The following is a 14,959-nucleotide window of genomic DNA, read 5'->3' as shown; positions in this document are numbered from 1 at the left end:
AAGCTAGACTAGTTTTAAAGATGGCATCTTCCATAAAGATTGGACCATTTAAAATGTAGCAATGCAGGATATAAATGATGCTGACAAGAAGAAAGATCAACTGTTTGTTTGCATAGGCACAAAAATGTTTGGAATTGTAGCGAATTTGACTGCACCAGACATGCCAACTACAAAGACATTTGAGCTGATTGAATTAATGAAAAAACCTTCATTACAAAGCCATCATATCACCGAAGTTTGTGTTCTTTTCAACAACAGCATAAAGCTGAAAAAGAAACTGTGAAAGAGCTTCATGCAGACCTGAAGAGACAGGTTAAGGATTGCAACATTGGTACCATGTTTGATGCCAGGCTGTGAGACCAACTGTTTTTGGCAATTGATGAAGAATCCCTTGATTGTGTAGAAAGCAGATTAGAAGTTGGGCAAGAAGTTTTTGGGAAAAACTATTCTAGAGGTGAACTTGGTTACCAGGCATTATTATTGAGGTTACAGGTGCCAGAAATTATGTTGTAAAAGTGTTCACTGAAAGTGGAAATTTAATTTGGCATAGACATTCTGATCAATTGAAAGCTAGGTATAATACTATTAAAAATAAAAAATCACCAGTTCCTGCATCTTCTCTGTTTAATTGTCAAATTGAAAATTCATTTGTTTAAGCCAAATATTTGCAGTAATGTTGGAAACAGTGAAACTGTAAATGACTGTGTTACCAGTGATACCATTTCACAACCGCCAGTTGCCACTGAAGTGGTTCCTCATAATATTGACAAACCTATTAATGAACCTTATGTTCCTACCAAGCCAGTATTGAGAAGGTCCAATAGGTCAGTGAAACCTAGTTTAGAGATTAATTGAATCAATGTAATGTTTTTATGTTATATGTAAACCAAAAAATAAGAGGGGAGGAGTCAGTGTATTCAGATTAAAACAATATTTAGGTTCATGGTGATATGTGTCTTTTGCTTTTGTTTTGTTGATGTTTTTGTGCACTCTTTGAGTGCTATGATGTAAACACAGTGTAATATAGATGGTGTTGTAGCAAGCATGTGTTTGGTTTATCCTTACTAATTTATGGATGTATACAAAGAAACTGAATGGCATGCACAGAAAAGCTAAGATATCACAATCTGTCAATGCAGTCTATCCCCTTTAGTGACCTAATACTGTAATCATATCACCTTTTTCTCTTCAGTCTTTCAAAGTTGGCAGACCCAGTGCTTTCAGTCTTTCCTCATACGGTTTATCTGTCAGGCTGGGGACCAGTTTGGTTGCTGCCCTTTACATTCTCTCGATCTTACTTATATCCTTCACTCTGTGTGGGGACCATACTACTCATGCATATAACAGTCTTAGATGGATCAGGGTTTCGATTATTTTTTTCATCATCTCTTCATATAGTGAAAACCACTTGAATCTTCTGTCGTAGTCTGTATGTCCCTCCCACAATCCTGCTGATATGTCTGTCAGGTGACAGGATGTCTTTTATCCACACTCCCAAATCTTTCCCCCCTTTTGCTTTTGTAATTGGTATATTTCCCATAGAATAATTTAAGGGTCTTTTGCCACTTTTGTCCATTTTCAGTATTTTGCATTATTTGGTATTGACCTTCATTTCCCATTCTTGATTTTTCCATCATCTGCAAATATGTTGGCATAGCTTATTGTATCTATCATGTTGCAAACATAGACAAGAAACATTATTGGTGCAAGCACAGGACCTTGTGGAACTCTGCTCACTACTGCTCTCCATCTTGACATTTTATCCTTTACTACTGTCCTCGTGTATCTTCCCTTCAAAAAATCTTTCATCCATCTGAATAGTTTGACTCTCAGTCCTCCAGTGTGCTCCAATTTCTACATAAGACAATTGTGAGGGACTTTATCAAAAGCCTTCTGTAGGTTGATATACACACAATCCACCCACCCCTCTCTTCCAGCACTTAGGGATGAGAAAATTCTTTGAAGAAACAAACTGGGAGGCATTCATGAGTACCACAGGAATAAGGAGGAAATGAGAAATCTTTCTTGATATTTACAACCTAGGAGTGAACAAATGTGCCAAAGACTAGAGAAAGGAAGAAACAAAAACAGGATTGGTTCAACAAAAAGTGCAAGATTGCAAAAAAGGCCAGGGATGTGGCTTGAGTAAAATGGAGAAAGAAAAGAGGCAATAAAACAAAAGAAGCTTACAACTTGTTAGGAATGATTATACCAGAATTTGCAGGGAGGAAAAAAGCAGTTTTGAAAGAGGTGTAGTAAAAAGATACAAAGAAGAACCAAAATTGTTGTACAGGTTCATAAATTGTAAATTGAGACACAGGGAAGAAATCACCAAGTTGATAGTAAATGGTGAGGTCTTTGAAGAAGTCTCAGCTCAGGCAGAAATAATGAATGAAGGTTTCCAATTGGTCTTCACAAAATAGCTCAACTTTTTTGAGAAAAGTGAGGGGAACATACGAGTAAAACCAGGTTTAGCAGATGTAAATGTTGAAGTGAGGGAAGTACTCAGTCTCCTGGAATCATTGGATGTAACAAATGGCTCAGGACCTGATATGACTTCAAAATGGTTACTTGAAGAATGTAGGAAACAACTAGCAGACAAGATCCACAGTTTTATTACGTGTTCATTGGAAGAAGGTATTGTGCCACTTGATTGGAAAAGGGCAAATGTGGTGCCAATTCACTAAGGTGGAAACAAGGAAACACCACTAAGTTATTGGCCAGAAATTTTTTAACATAATAAAAAGATGTTTTGGAAAGAAATTAAGAGAGGAAGAGAGGGTGAATCAAGTACAGAAGAAAAGATAAAAGGTGCAGATGGAGAGATGATAATCGAAGAGACAGTAGTAAAAGGAAGATGGTCAGAGTATTTTAGGGAGTTGCTAAATGTCAAGAAGGATATGGAGGAAAAGGTAGTTACAGTGGGAAGTGCTAAGAAAATGACAGTGTTGAGTGAGGAAAATGGAGAAATAAGGAAATATGAGGTGAAAGCAGTTGTTAAAATTATGAGATGTAAGGCACCTGGGTTGGATGCGTGTTATGCAGTGTCTAAAAAAGGGAGGTACAGTGATGGTGGACTGGCTGGTGAGGTTGCTTAATGTTTGCTTAAAATAGGGTAGAGTGCTGGAGGACTGGAAGAGTGCCTGTATAGTTCCACTTTACAAGGGAAAAGGGGACAAGTAGTTTCAAAGGGATTAATTTGTTGGGTGTTTTTGGGAGGGTTTTGATTGAGACAATTAGGAAAGGAACAGAGGGAGTAATTGGTGAGGAATAGTGTGGGTTTAGGACAGGTAGCATGGATCAGAATTTTGTGGTAAGGCTTTTATGGATTTGGAAAAGGCTTATGACAGGGTAGACAGGAAGATGCTGTGAGAGGTATTGGGATAGGAGGAAAGCTGTTAAGAGTTTTTATGAGAGTAGTAGAGCTTGTGTTAGAATATGTGGAGAGAGTGAGTAGTTTGAGGTAAAGGTGGGACTTCGTCAGGGGTGTGTTATGTCTCCTTGGCTGTTCAAGTTATACATAGATGGGGTGGTGCGAGAGGTAAGTGCAAGGGTAATGGGCCAGGGATTGGAGATGATTAAAGAAAATGGAGGAAAGTGGGAGATAAGTTATTTATTGTTTGCTGACAACACTACCCTTGTGGCAGGATCAGAGGAGGGATTAAGGAAGTTAGTGACAGAGTTTGGGAAGGTGTGGAAAAGAAGGAAGTTGAAGATAAATGCGAGTAAAAGTAAGGTGATGAGATTTACAAGGAGAAAATGTGGCAGCAAATTGGAAATGAGTATTAATGGAGAGAGACAGGAGGAAATGGATAATTCTAGAAACGTGGGTTTGAATGTGGCAGGAAAGGGAAGAATGGAGGTGGAGGTAGAATGTAGATTGAGGAAAGCAAGTAAATGCCTTGGCAGATTAAAAAGTGTAATGAGAAATAGATATTTGGGAATGGATGCTAGGAGGAGATTGTATGAAGGAGTGATTGTGCTGACAGCACTGTATGGGGCAGAAACATGGAACATAAGAGAGGAGTTTGAATGTGTTTGAGATGAGGTGCCTGAGAAGTACAGTAGGGGTTACTTGGATAAAGTGAGAAACAAGGAGGTGAGGAGAGCGGGGATGGAAAGGGAGCTGGGAGGTAGGGTTGATGAAAGAGTATTGGGATGGTTTGGACACATGGAAAGAATGAGTGAAGAAAGATTAGTAAAAGAGGTGTGGAAGGCAGAGGTGGAAGGAGTGAACATGAGGGGGTGACCAAGGATGAGATGGATGGATGGGGTTAAAGGGGCATTGGGAAAGAGGGGAATGTCTGTTGAGGAAGGATGGGAGAAGACAGATAATAGAGGTGAATGGAGAATGGTTGTGTATGGATGATGCTGTGATGTATGGGAGTGGGTAGATGATGTGTGAATGATATTTTGACGCAGCCTGAAGGTATTTCTCCCTCTCTTGTCTTTTTCTGCATGAGGGGGCGGAGAGCAGGGCGGGTCGTTGATTAAATGAAGTGGCCTTGCTGTGGATGTGCTGCGTCTTGTGACACTGCATCTGACCCAGGGTAGTGGGCGACATGCAGGGATGAGCCTTCATCCAGGAGGAGCCAAGATAAGAGGGAGGTGTATGAATAGGAGTGGAGTATGTGGGGATAGAATGGGTGGGAGTGGATTTTATGCCTTTGTTTTTTGGCTACCTCCCTTGTAAGGGGAAATAGCCATTGGTATATATGTATGTATATTTCACTAACCAGCACAATAGTGAAATTATGTGAAAGGATTGTGAAAGATCAATAGACCAAATATCTTGAAAAGATGAACATTTTGACATTCAGTTTGGCTTCAGATCTGGAAGATCATGTGAGGTCTTGAACCATGGGTTTCCCCATATTTTATGGTAAACTTTGGAGATAAAAGAATTACTGGAATGCCTGCCTGTTGGTAGGAAGCTGGGAACCACCAATGCAAGTTGAAGGGTATCTGACCAGGAAGGTTTCACTGAGAAATTTGATGGATGGCAGACTTGGTGCTTGTGGACTGCAGGTAGAGGTTCTGAGACATCAACTGTGCCTCCTTTTAGCTCCTTGTTTAATGCCATTGTGAAGTATCTTGTGTATAGTTCTGGATTTTGATTGAGTTTCTGTACTGGCCTTGCTTTTGTGCTATTCAGTATTGCCGAACATCATGAACAGGTTTCTGTAAATATGAAATATGAAATTAAATGCTGAAATTATGTACAAGTTTTGGTCTAAATTATCTTAAAATTCAAACATCCATACAAAAACCATGTCTCCAGGTTAGCAAAAAAAAAGTCCAGATTTTCAACAATTTCATAGATTTTCAAATTAACAGGGAAAATTAATCAGTTCTAATGGTTGCTATATGTAGAGTAGAGTCTGTTCTTTCATTTGGTACCTAATTTGTAGCTCTATCTTGGATAGATAAAAACCTATACCACAAAATATGCTTAGAAATGCCTCAAAATTGGCTCTTTTGGTAAGATAGAAAAAAAATTCAGCTTCCATGTGGCCGTGCTTCCATACATCCTAGATAAAAATGGATGTGATTTGTTTACTTTTTCATGTCAAAAAGCATGGGAAAATGTACAGTAATGTATGAAAATATGAAAAAGTTTTTTGAACAGGTCTAATGACATCCCTGTTGCAGTCCCACTTTTACTTCAAGCCACTCTCTCCACTTCTAATACTAACACAGTCTTTTACTCTCATAGAAACTCTTGACTGCCCTTGACCGCTTTCCCTTAATCCCATATATCTGCAAAACCTCCCACAGTGCCTTTCTGTACCCTGTTATAAGCCTTATCCGAATCCATAAAGGCCTAAAAAAAATCCTTACCTTTTCCTGAAGCTTTCTTATATATCTGCCATACCACAAAAATCTGATCCACTTAAAACCTACCTTTCCTAAATCCATGCTGTTCCTCACCAATTACTCCCTCTGTTCCTCTCCTAATCCTTTCAATTAAAACCCTCATATAAGCCTTTCCTACTACTCAATAAACTGATCCCTCTGAAACTACTACACTCACATTTGTCCACTTTTCCTATGCAAAGCAGAACTATATAGGCACTCCTCCAGTCCCTTGAAGAAGCTTACACAGCTATGAATTGTTGTGTATATGTGTATATATAGATTGTGTTTGCCTGATGTTAGCTATGTTTTCTTGATTGTTTGGAACCTTACTATGGAAGCTTAAGTGAATGTGATTTTTAAAAAGTGTTTTTAGTGTGATTAATGATTCCTTCACCTGTCCAAAACTTTTGCTTGTGACTGATTGAAGTATATTTATTTTCTTGTTAATTTTCACATCAAATTTTTGACATGTGGGTCAAGATTGTTAGTATCAAAATTGAGGCCTAGATTTGGGGCCCTTTTCCAGTGGAATGATCTGGCCATTTAATTTCATTCATGGATGCTTCTTTAATTCATGGTTGTTTGGAGTGAGCAGTGCTACTGATGATGGGTGAGATTTCCATTATTTTATCATTAATCTATTGTTCTAGTTTATAAGCTTGGATGTTTTTAGCTACTGTTTTGTAGTTACCATGATGTCCCTAAACAATGAAAAATATCCTCTCCTTTAGTGACTTGTGGGCCAATCTGGTGGCTATTATTGGTTATCTTGGAGCTGTGGGTTTCTTGCAAAAGAGACCCTTGGTATTAGATTAATTAATTCATATCTGTCCCCTGTGTCTACCCACCTTGCTTTGTGGGTGATGGCCAATTGGACAATAAATTGATTGGCTTTTTCTTTATATGTATACTTGTACTGCACATGCAATATCCCTTAATATGCACAATTTTATTTCCATTTTATAATTGAAAGATATATTTTAGGTACATGTAATTCTTCATGGCACAGAGGGAATGAGTGACACAAGAGAATTACAGTCTTCCCGGACAGGACAGCTTCTCACTCGTGGTTCCATCTGCTCCTTCATCATTACGTGAGTATGCAAGCCTAGCCTGAAGACCACATAATTTTTAATATATTTGTCTTATAATGATGAAAACATCTGACAAGGTTTTGGGAGTGTAGTGGGGAGGATGTCAGGAGTGAGGAGAGGATGAGGGAGGGAAGGGGTGGCTCTACCATTAAGTGAGGAGATATGTAAGCATGGGTTGAATTAGAAGGTTTCTTCAGGGATGAAGGTGAAACTGAGAAGTAGGATGTAAGTCTTTGTAAGTGCATATAGGCCTGGTAGTCAGAATAGTGTAGAGGAAAGGGAGGCTTTTTTGATGGATGAGTCCTTAGAGAGTTTTAGAAGGAATGTCAATCTAGCAGTTTCAGGGGATCTCAATGCTAGAGTAGGGGATGAACCAATAGATGGAGTGGTTGGGAAGTGTTGAGTGCCAGGTAAAAATCATAATGGGGAGTTAATAGTGATGTGTTTAGAGAATTGATGATAGCTAACACTGTTTAGGAAAAATCTCAAGCATAAGTACACATGGGAGAAGGTAGTTAATAAAGGTAGAGAAGAAGAGTAGGAAGAGTTCTAGATGTCCATGTTCTTAGGGGAGAGAGTGGGGAAATATCAATCATCTTTTAGTGGAAGGGAAGTTGAGAGTGAAGGATAGGTGGATAAAGAGGAAAATGGTAGAAGGTAGAGAGGTGCTTAGAGTAAACTGTTTAAATGAGAAGGAAAAGGAGCAAGAATACCAGGAGAAGCTGAGAAAGTAAAACAGGATGTATATGATAGTTTGTGGGTAGAATTAACCCAAACAAATGGACAAAAAATTAATGTAGGTGTAACATATAGGCCAAAAACATTATCATTAGCAGATGACAAACTGTTGTTTCAAGAACTGTCTAGTTTCTGCAGCCGGGACTTATTGATAATGGGTGATTTCAATTTTACTGACATTGATTGGATGACCCTTAAACATGGCCATATAGGTAGCTGCTTGATAGATTTTCTCAGTGATAATTACTTAGTTCAGCACATAAAAGAACCCACAAGACTTGGAAACTTACTCAATCTATTGATCACTAGCCGTGAAAGCATGATAGCCGATGTGGAGGTTGGTGAAACTAGTGCAAATAGCGACCACAACTTAGTTAGACTCAAACTGCTAAAATTTTTTAGAATAGGTACATATGCATCTAAAATACCTGATTTTAGTAAAGTTCAGTTCATAAGACTGCATCAGGAGCTTCAGCTTACAGATTGGGAGGCAATTTTAAGCGAAAGACCTGTAGATCAGATGTGGGAAATATTTCAAAATATGCTTACTAAGATGATTCATACTTACATCCCATTTAAGGACAGACACCCCCCAAATCAGGCTCACCCAAAATGGCTCGACAAAGAAACTGAAAAAAGTATTGTTAAAAAGAGGCAGGCATATAAGAAATACAAGTGCTCAGGTGCACATGACTATCAAAGTTATGTTATAATACAGAGAGATCTAAAAATGGCAATAAAAAAAATGAAAACAACAATACGAAATGAATATCACTGATAAATCCAAAGAGAATCCCAAAGAATTCTACAGTTACAATAGAGATAAAAAGGTTATTAGGAATCACATTGGTCCACTATTATCTGCTGATGGTCAACTTGAGTATTCAAAGGAATGTGTAATATTTTAAACAACTATTGTAGCTCAGTATTCATAAACAAAAGTTCTCAAAGTGAACTCCAAACTGAAACCTGTGAAAAATCTAGGGTAAACTTACTACAATAAATATAACAAAAGAAAAAATTAAAAGGTGTATAGAGAAACTCAAAATTAATAAAATGCCAGGGCCTGACAGTTGGCATCCAAGAATCTTAAAGGAAATGAAAAATTAGATTGTTGTTCCATAAGAAATTATTTTTAAAAAATCCATCATATCTGGAGATGTCCCAAGAGAATGGAAGCTAGCTAATGTCACTCCAATATTCAAAAAAGGTGAAAAAAAAGAAACCAAATAACTACAGGCTTATAAGCTTGACTTCAATCATAGGAAAAATTATGGAAACTATCATCAGAGTTGCTATCAAACATCATTTAGAAAGTAACTGTTTTATAAATGATAGCCAGTATGGATTCAGACGGAAACATTCTTGTGTGACTAATTTACTCGAATTCTACAACACTCATCTCGAGTTATGACAAAAGACACAATATAGATTTGATATATTTAGACTTTGCAAAAGCTTTTGATACCATCCCCCATGAAAGCCTACTTACTGAATTAACTTAACATGGAGTAAGTGGCAGCCTTTTACGTTGGAGTAGAAATTGGTTGAATGATTGAAAACAGAGTTGTTTTAAATGGCAAAACTTCTAGATGGAAAAATGTTACAAGTGGAGTTTCTCAGGGTTCTGTTCTTGGGCCACTTCTATTCATAGTATATATAAATGGCGGACTAAGATCTATTGTCTCAAAATTTGCTGATGATACAAAATTGTGTGGAACAGCAAGTGATGACTTAAATCAATTAGATATTCAAGAAGATTTAGATAAATTAAAGCAATGTTCTGAAAAGTGGCTAATAAAATTCAACATAAGTAAATGCAAGGTTATGCACATAGGTAGAAATAACAGTAAGTACAATTACAAGTTATTTGGAAAATCGTTAAGGGGATCGTCCATTAGAAAATCGAACTTTTTTGTTTGGAGTGAAAGTGGCTGAGATTTTTTCCTAGTAACTGTCTTGTCTCAGAGAAGATACCACCGAGTTTTCAAGACATTTATGCTTATACTTTTTTATTGTGATTTTTTTCATTTTCGAGGGGTAATTTTTGAAAATTTTGAAATTGATTCAGAGGATAGACCTTTGACTGGATATTGATTATTTTTTGTCTTTATAATGGGCTAAGATAGATGAAGAAACGGAGCCAGAATTATGATGTTCTGATCAGTCTGTTATGAGAAAAAAAAATCCAAAGTTGATGGAAAAAAAAAAAAAAATGTATATATAAAAAATCCTACTAGTCCTTGACAGAAGGACATAAATCTGCCTCCAAATGTTCTCCCAATTATGCTGAATCCGAAAAGGATTTGCAGTTGAAAATCAGTGAAGGTGTTTTGGATATGAATCAAGTTAAATGTGCAAAAATCAAGTTTTTTCAGGAATGAGCGTCATAGTTTTTTGTTCATGGCTACTGGTCCCCTTTCATTATTTAGGATGTTATGGTGTTGAATGAATGTCTTGAAAACTCGATGGTATCTTCTATGAGACAGCACAGTTACTAGGAAAAAATCTCAGCCACTTTCACTCCAAACAATAAAAAGTTTTATTTTCTAATGGACGACCCCCTTAACAAAAGTGGATAGTGAGAAGGATCTTGGAGTAATTATCAGTAATGATCTCAAATCATCTATGCAGTGTATTTCAACCTCTGAGAATGCAAATAAGATTCTAGGACTGATTGCATGATCTTTTGACTTCAAAAGTCCATCTTTCATTAACAAACTATATAAATTGATAGTTCGTCCACATTTGGAATACAGTCAACTCTCAATTAACATGAGGGTTACATTCCTGGAGATATTGTGTTAATCAAAACTGTGTTATATATTTTTCCCATAGGAAATGATGGTAATAGGGTGGTTAGGTTCCTGGACACTGGGAAAGTCTTGTCTATTTGGGGATTTTGTTATTCTGAACTTGTACAAACACATTATTATTACATTTGTAGGTTACAGAAACAACAAAAACACACATTCTTAGTATTTATTTGTAGTACACAGTTATTTATTCTATGTACACACAAGAACAAACAAAATTAGTTTACCATTAATTATGGGTTGGTGGCTGTTTTCTATTTTGTTCTGGTGTAGAACAGAAAACGAGTTTACAATCTCTAACTAAACTATTCATTTCTCTGTAGAAAAAAATTCAAGATTTTATGACTTATAATCATGGTCCATATATTTAAAAATTAGTTTACCATTAATTGTGGGTTGGTGACACTGTCTTCTTTTTTGTTTTGGTGTAGACAGAAAATGAGTTTACAATCTCTAACTAAATTATTAATTTCTCTGTAACAGTTTTTCAAGCTTTTATGACTTATAATCATGGTCCATACATCTAAAAATTAGTTTACCATTAATTGTGGGTTGGTGACACCATTTTCTTTTTTATTTTGATGTAGAAACTGAGATCAAAGATTCTAAAGGGGATTGAAAACATCAAAATTGACAAAATTCTTACACTGAATGATCCCACTCACAGGATTGTCTCCACAAGACACAACCCTCATTGGAGAAGATGAAGGGGACACTCACAGAATTCATGGTTGGAGAAAATTGATTGAACCTGTTGAGAGCTGTTTCAAGTGGAAAAAGTGTGCTTGGAGGGATCATGGTGGCTGGATACAGCATGTAAATGAAGGAATGACATATGCTCCCAACTGATGATGATAATGATACATCAGAAGTCCCTATCCCCACATATAAAGTGGGTAACTAGAATAATAACAGATTAAAACAAGCACTTTCTTGACTTCCACAAGGAGCTAAAATGAAAGGGAGGAAAGGGTGGTGAATGGGAGTGGAATGGGTGGGAGTGGATGTATGCATTTTGATTTGATTACATCCCTTATAAGGGGGAAAAAGCCCTTTATATATAGATAGATAAACTCTTGACTAAAGTAATACATGTAGTGATTTTTTTTCCAGGACATCTGAGAGTCTTGGTGATATATTTAAGGTGCAGTTATGGCATGATAATAGTGGTGGTGTGACAGCTGGTTGGTATGTTTGTGAAGTAAGTGTAACAGACTTGGTGACTGGAGCCTCATTTGCCTTACCATGCTACAACTGGCTTGCTGTACATGCAGATGATGGGAAGGTGGAGAGAGAAATTACTCTTGAATCACCTACTACATTTTTGCAGGTAAGCAGTCAGTTACTGAAAATGACATACAGTGGTAAAATGATTTTGGTACAACAGATGTTATATGACTAATTACAGTTTTTGCTTATGGTTAAGCATTTCACCACCCATGTGCACATTAGATTATTAGTGTATTTACCTTACCTAGTTTTATTTTCTAGTTGTATTATACAGGAAGGGAGCTTTAAGCATCTAGTTTGTTCTTAAATTCTTGTATGGATTTTGCACATACTATTGTTTTGTCCTGTTTGTTCTAGATGTCCACTACTCTGTGGGATTTTTTTTGTTTTTTCTCAGATCTCTTCTATAACTATCCTTTTTGAGTTTCTTTTCATGTCCTCTTATTTTTTTTTATCCCACCTTAATAAATCTTCTCTGTCAAGGACTTCCATGACTTTCATGATTTGTAATTGGCCAATAGATCTCCTCTTTCTCTTCTTTGTTCCATGGTTGGTTGTTCTAGTTTGGACAATCTTTTTTCGTATGTCAGTTTTGAAAGTGTTGGTGCCATCTTTGTTGTTGCTCTTTGGATTCTTTCTAATTTCTTTATGTTCTTTTTTGTGCTGGGTGTCCAAAGTATTGCAGCATACTCTAATCTTGGTCTTATCAGTGTGACTAGTATTTTCTTTACCATTACCTCATCCAAGTAGTTAGAGGTCACCTTTATTGATTTTAGTAAAGTGTAGGTTTCTCCAACTATTCTGTTGATATGCTTGTCTGGTGACATTTTTGTTATTGTTAATGATTACATCCTCATTTTTCTCCCATTCAAGAAATCTTCCATCCATTTCAATAACTTTCCTTGTACACCTTTTATATCAAGTTTTCTTTGTAGCTTTTTATGTGGTACTTTATCAAATGCCTTTTGTAAATCTAGGAAAGCACAATCAGCCCATCCATCCCTTTTTTGCCTTATGTCTATTAGCCCCCTTATAAGGGAGGAAAAAGCCTTTGGTATAACCTATGTATGGATGTATATTCATATATAATCACACTTATCCAATATTTCAATATATATATATATATATATATATATATATATATATATATATATATATATATATATATATATATATATATATATATATATATATATACACATATATAGAGAAAGAAAAAGTGAAAAGGGGAGAAAAATGAAGAGTTACTTACCTGTCGGATCCAATGTCAAGCTTAGTGACATCTCAATCTGAGGTCAATGCCTCCGCACCCTCGACTGACCTCCAATAGCCCCTCTGACCAAGGTTTCCCACTTCTAAGCCTCTGCACATTTTCCTACCTAACTTGACCTCTCCTATTTGGGGTACTCCTGAGGTTGCATATAAATCCTATGTTATGGAATCTACATAACTTTCTCTTCCTTTTGTTTGTATGTGGAACTTTTGTGGATATCGTAAGGTGTGAAATAATCTTTTCAAGTTCAAACAATTTTCTTAGCCTTGCTGGTGGGTACATTTTGGCATGAAGAAGAGGGAGGAGCTGGCTGTGTTACTTGTTGCTAACTGCACACTACATGTTTGTCACATAGGCATGGTGAAGAAAAAAAGAAGAAATAAAAAGGGGGTTATACCTTATGATTTACAGTTATTTGTAATCAACCCACTGAGCTTATTTCTGGATTTCTTCCATGTATATTATTATGAACTATACAAATATATATGTATATACATAGATCAGTGTATATATATATACAGGGCAGGGCAGTGGACAGGGTGCAGGGATGACCCGTCATCTAGGAGGTGCTAAGATGGGAGGGAGGGTGGAGGGGTGTGGAGTGTTTTCAGGGATGGAATGGGTGGGAATGATTTTATGCCTTTTCCTTTTTGGCTACCTCCCTAGTATGGGGATAAAAGCCTTGGTATATGTATGTATGTATGTACATATATATATATATGTATATATATATATATATATATATATATGTATATTTAATTTCTTTTTATTTTTATTTCAGGATTTTGAACACTTTCTTCCACAGTATGCTAGTGAACATATGCTGTGGACTTCCCTTCAAAAGACATCAAGCACAACCAAATTCTTCCGCTTGCAGAGGTTGAGCATCTGTTTGATAGTTTGCTTGTGTCTTGGTACAATGTCTATCTGGGCTGTCCAGTGTATCAACACCAGTCACACAATGATGACTCCTGATCTTCATATTGAGGCACTCTATTATGGCTTTGTTATTGCCCTGGTGCTCCTTCCAGTACAATGGCTACTTGAAATGGTTTTCAAGATGGCCAACCGTTTGGTAAGTTTAGAAACTACCAGAAAAATGTGATTAGTAAACTAGAAAGGGGTAAATACAGTAACAAATGAAGAAGTTTTAAGAAGAGCCAGGACAAAAAGATCACTTATAAGAACTTCAGAAGTAGACAACTTTCTTTCCTTGGCCATATAATCCATGTAGGAGAATTGGAAAAAGTCAACCTACTAGGAATGATTGAAGGGAAGAGGGCTCATGGTAGACAGCAACAGCCATATATGGGTAGCTTACTGCAGGACATTGGAGGGGGAATGAAAATTCAAGAGATTGGCTCAAGATTGGAAAAGATGGAGTTCCATGGTCACCAACGTTAAAGACATAGCACCTTGGTAAGGTAATACCAAAAGGCACTTTCATTATATAAAAGGAGTGGACAACCATGTTATGCACCCTCCCTTCACCTATCCTTGCTTCAACCAATGCCCATTTGTTGTTCCTTTTATTTTAGTTCCTCCTGATTGATGGATCATCCCTGTCTGCCCTCTCCTCAGTCAGAAATAATGCAGCAAGGCACAACATTTCTACAGCAGAGCTCAACAGGCAATGCTGGTTTACTTCCATCACTACATTATGTGATTGCCCCCCCTCCACTCAAGAGTACATAGCAGATAAGAAGAAATCTCTTCAGGTTGCATCAGTTTATCATCCATTCACAACCACTCTTAACTTGTTCCTATCTCTTATCCTCTCCTTTCCATGCTGAACAAACATTCTCCTTTTTCTCAAAGTCCCCTTGACCCCATCCATGTGTGCATCCCAATCTCAGTCTTCCCTTCAAGATCACTCCATCCACCTCTGCCTCCCACTCTTTTTGCTAATCTCTCTTTGCTCATTCTTTCCATATGCTCAGACCATCCCA

General features: G+C 37.0%; 1 protein-coding gene across 4 annotated transcripts in view; it reads left to right on the top strand.

The window, feature by feature from the left end:
* The window catches only part of LOC143024761 (uncharacterized), a 271,674-nt gene that overhangs the window by 204,764 nt on the left and 51,951 nt on the right, over positions 1–14,959 (top strand). For all 4 annotated transcript variants that reach the window (XR_012966299.1, XM_076183888.1, XM_076183902.1 and 1 more), the window contains exons 13-15: positions 6,844–6,953; positions 11,621–11,837; positions 13,792–14,085. Coding sequence is in view for 3 of the 4 variants with exons in the window: in XM_076183888.1 (XP_076040003.1) it covers positions 6,844–6,953; positions 11,621–11,837; positions 13,792–14,085 (621 nt within the window). In the remaining variant the exon portion in view is untranslated. The remainder of the gene's footprint in view (positions 1–6,843; positions 6,954–11,620; positions 11,838–13,791; positions 14,086–14,959) is intronic.

The sequence above is a fragment of the Oratosquilla oratoria genome, chromosome 1 (genome assembly GCF_046742065.1).
Source record: "Oratosquilla oratoria isolate Oo_2021 chromosome 1, ASM4674206v1, whole genome shotgun sequence".
Classification (NCBI taxonomy): domain Eukaryota; kingdom Metazoa; phylum Arthropoda; class Malacostraca; order Stomatopoda; family Squillidae; genus Oratosquilla; species Oratosquilla oratoria.
This window is presented reverse-complemented; position numbering and strand designations above follow the sequence as displayed.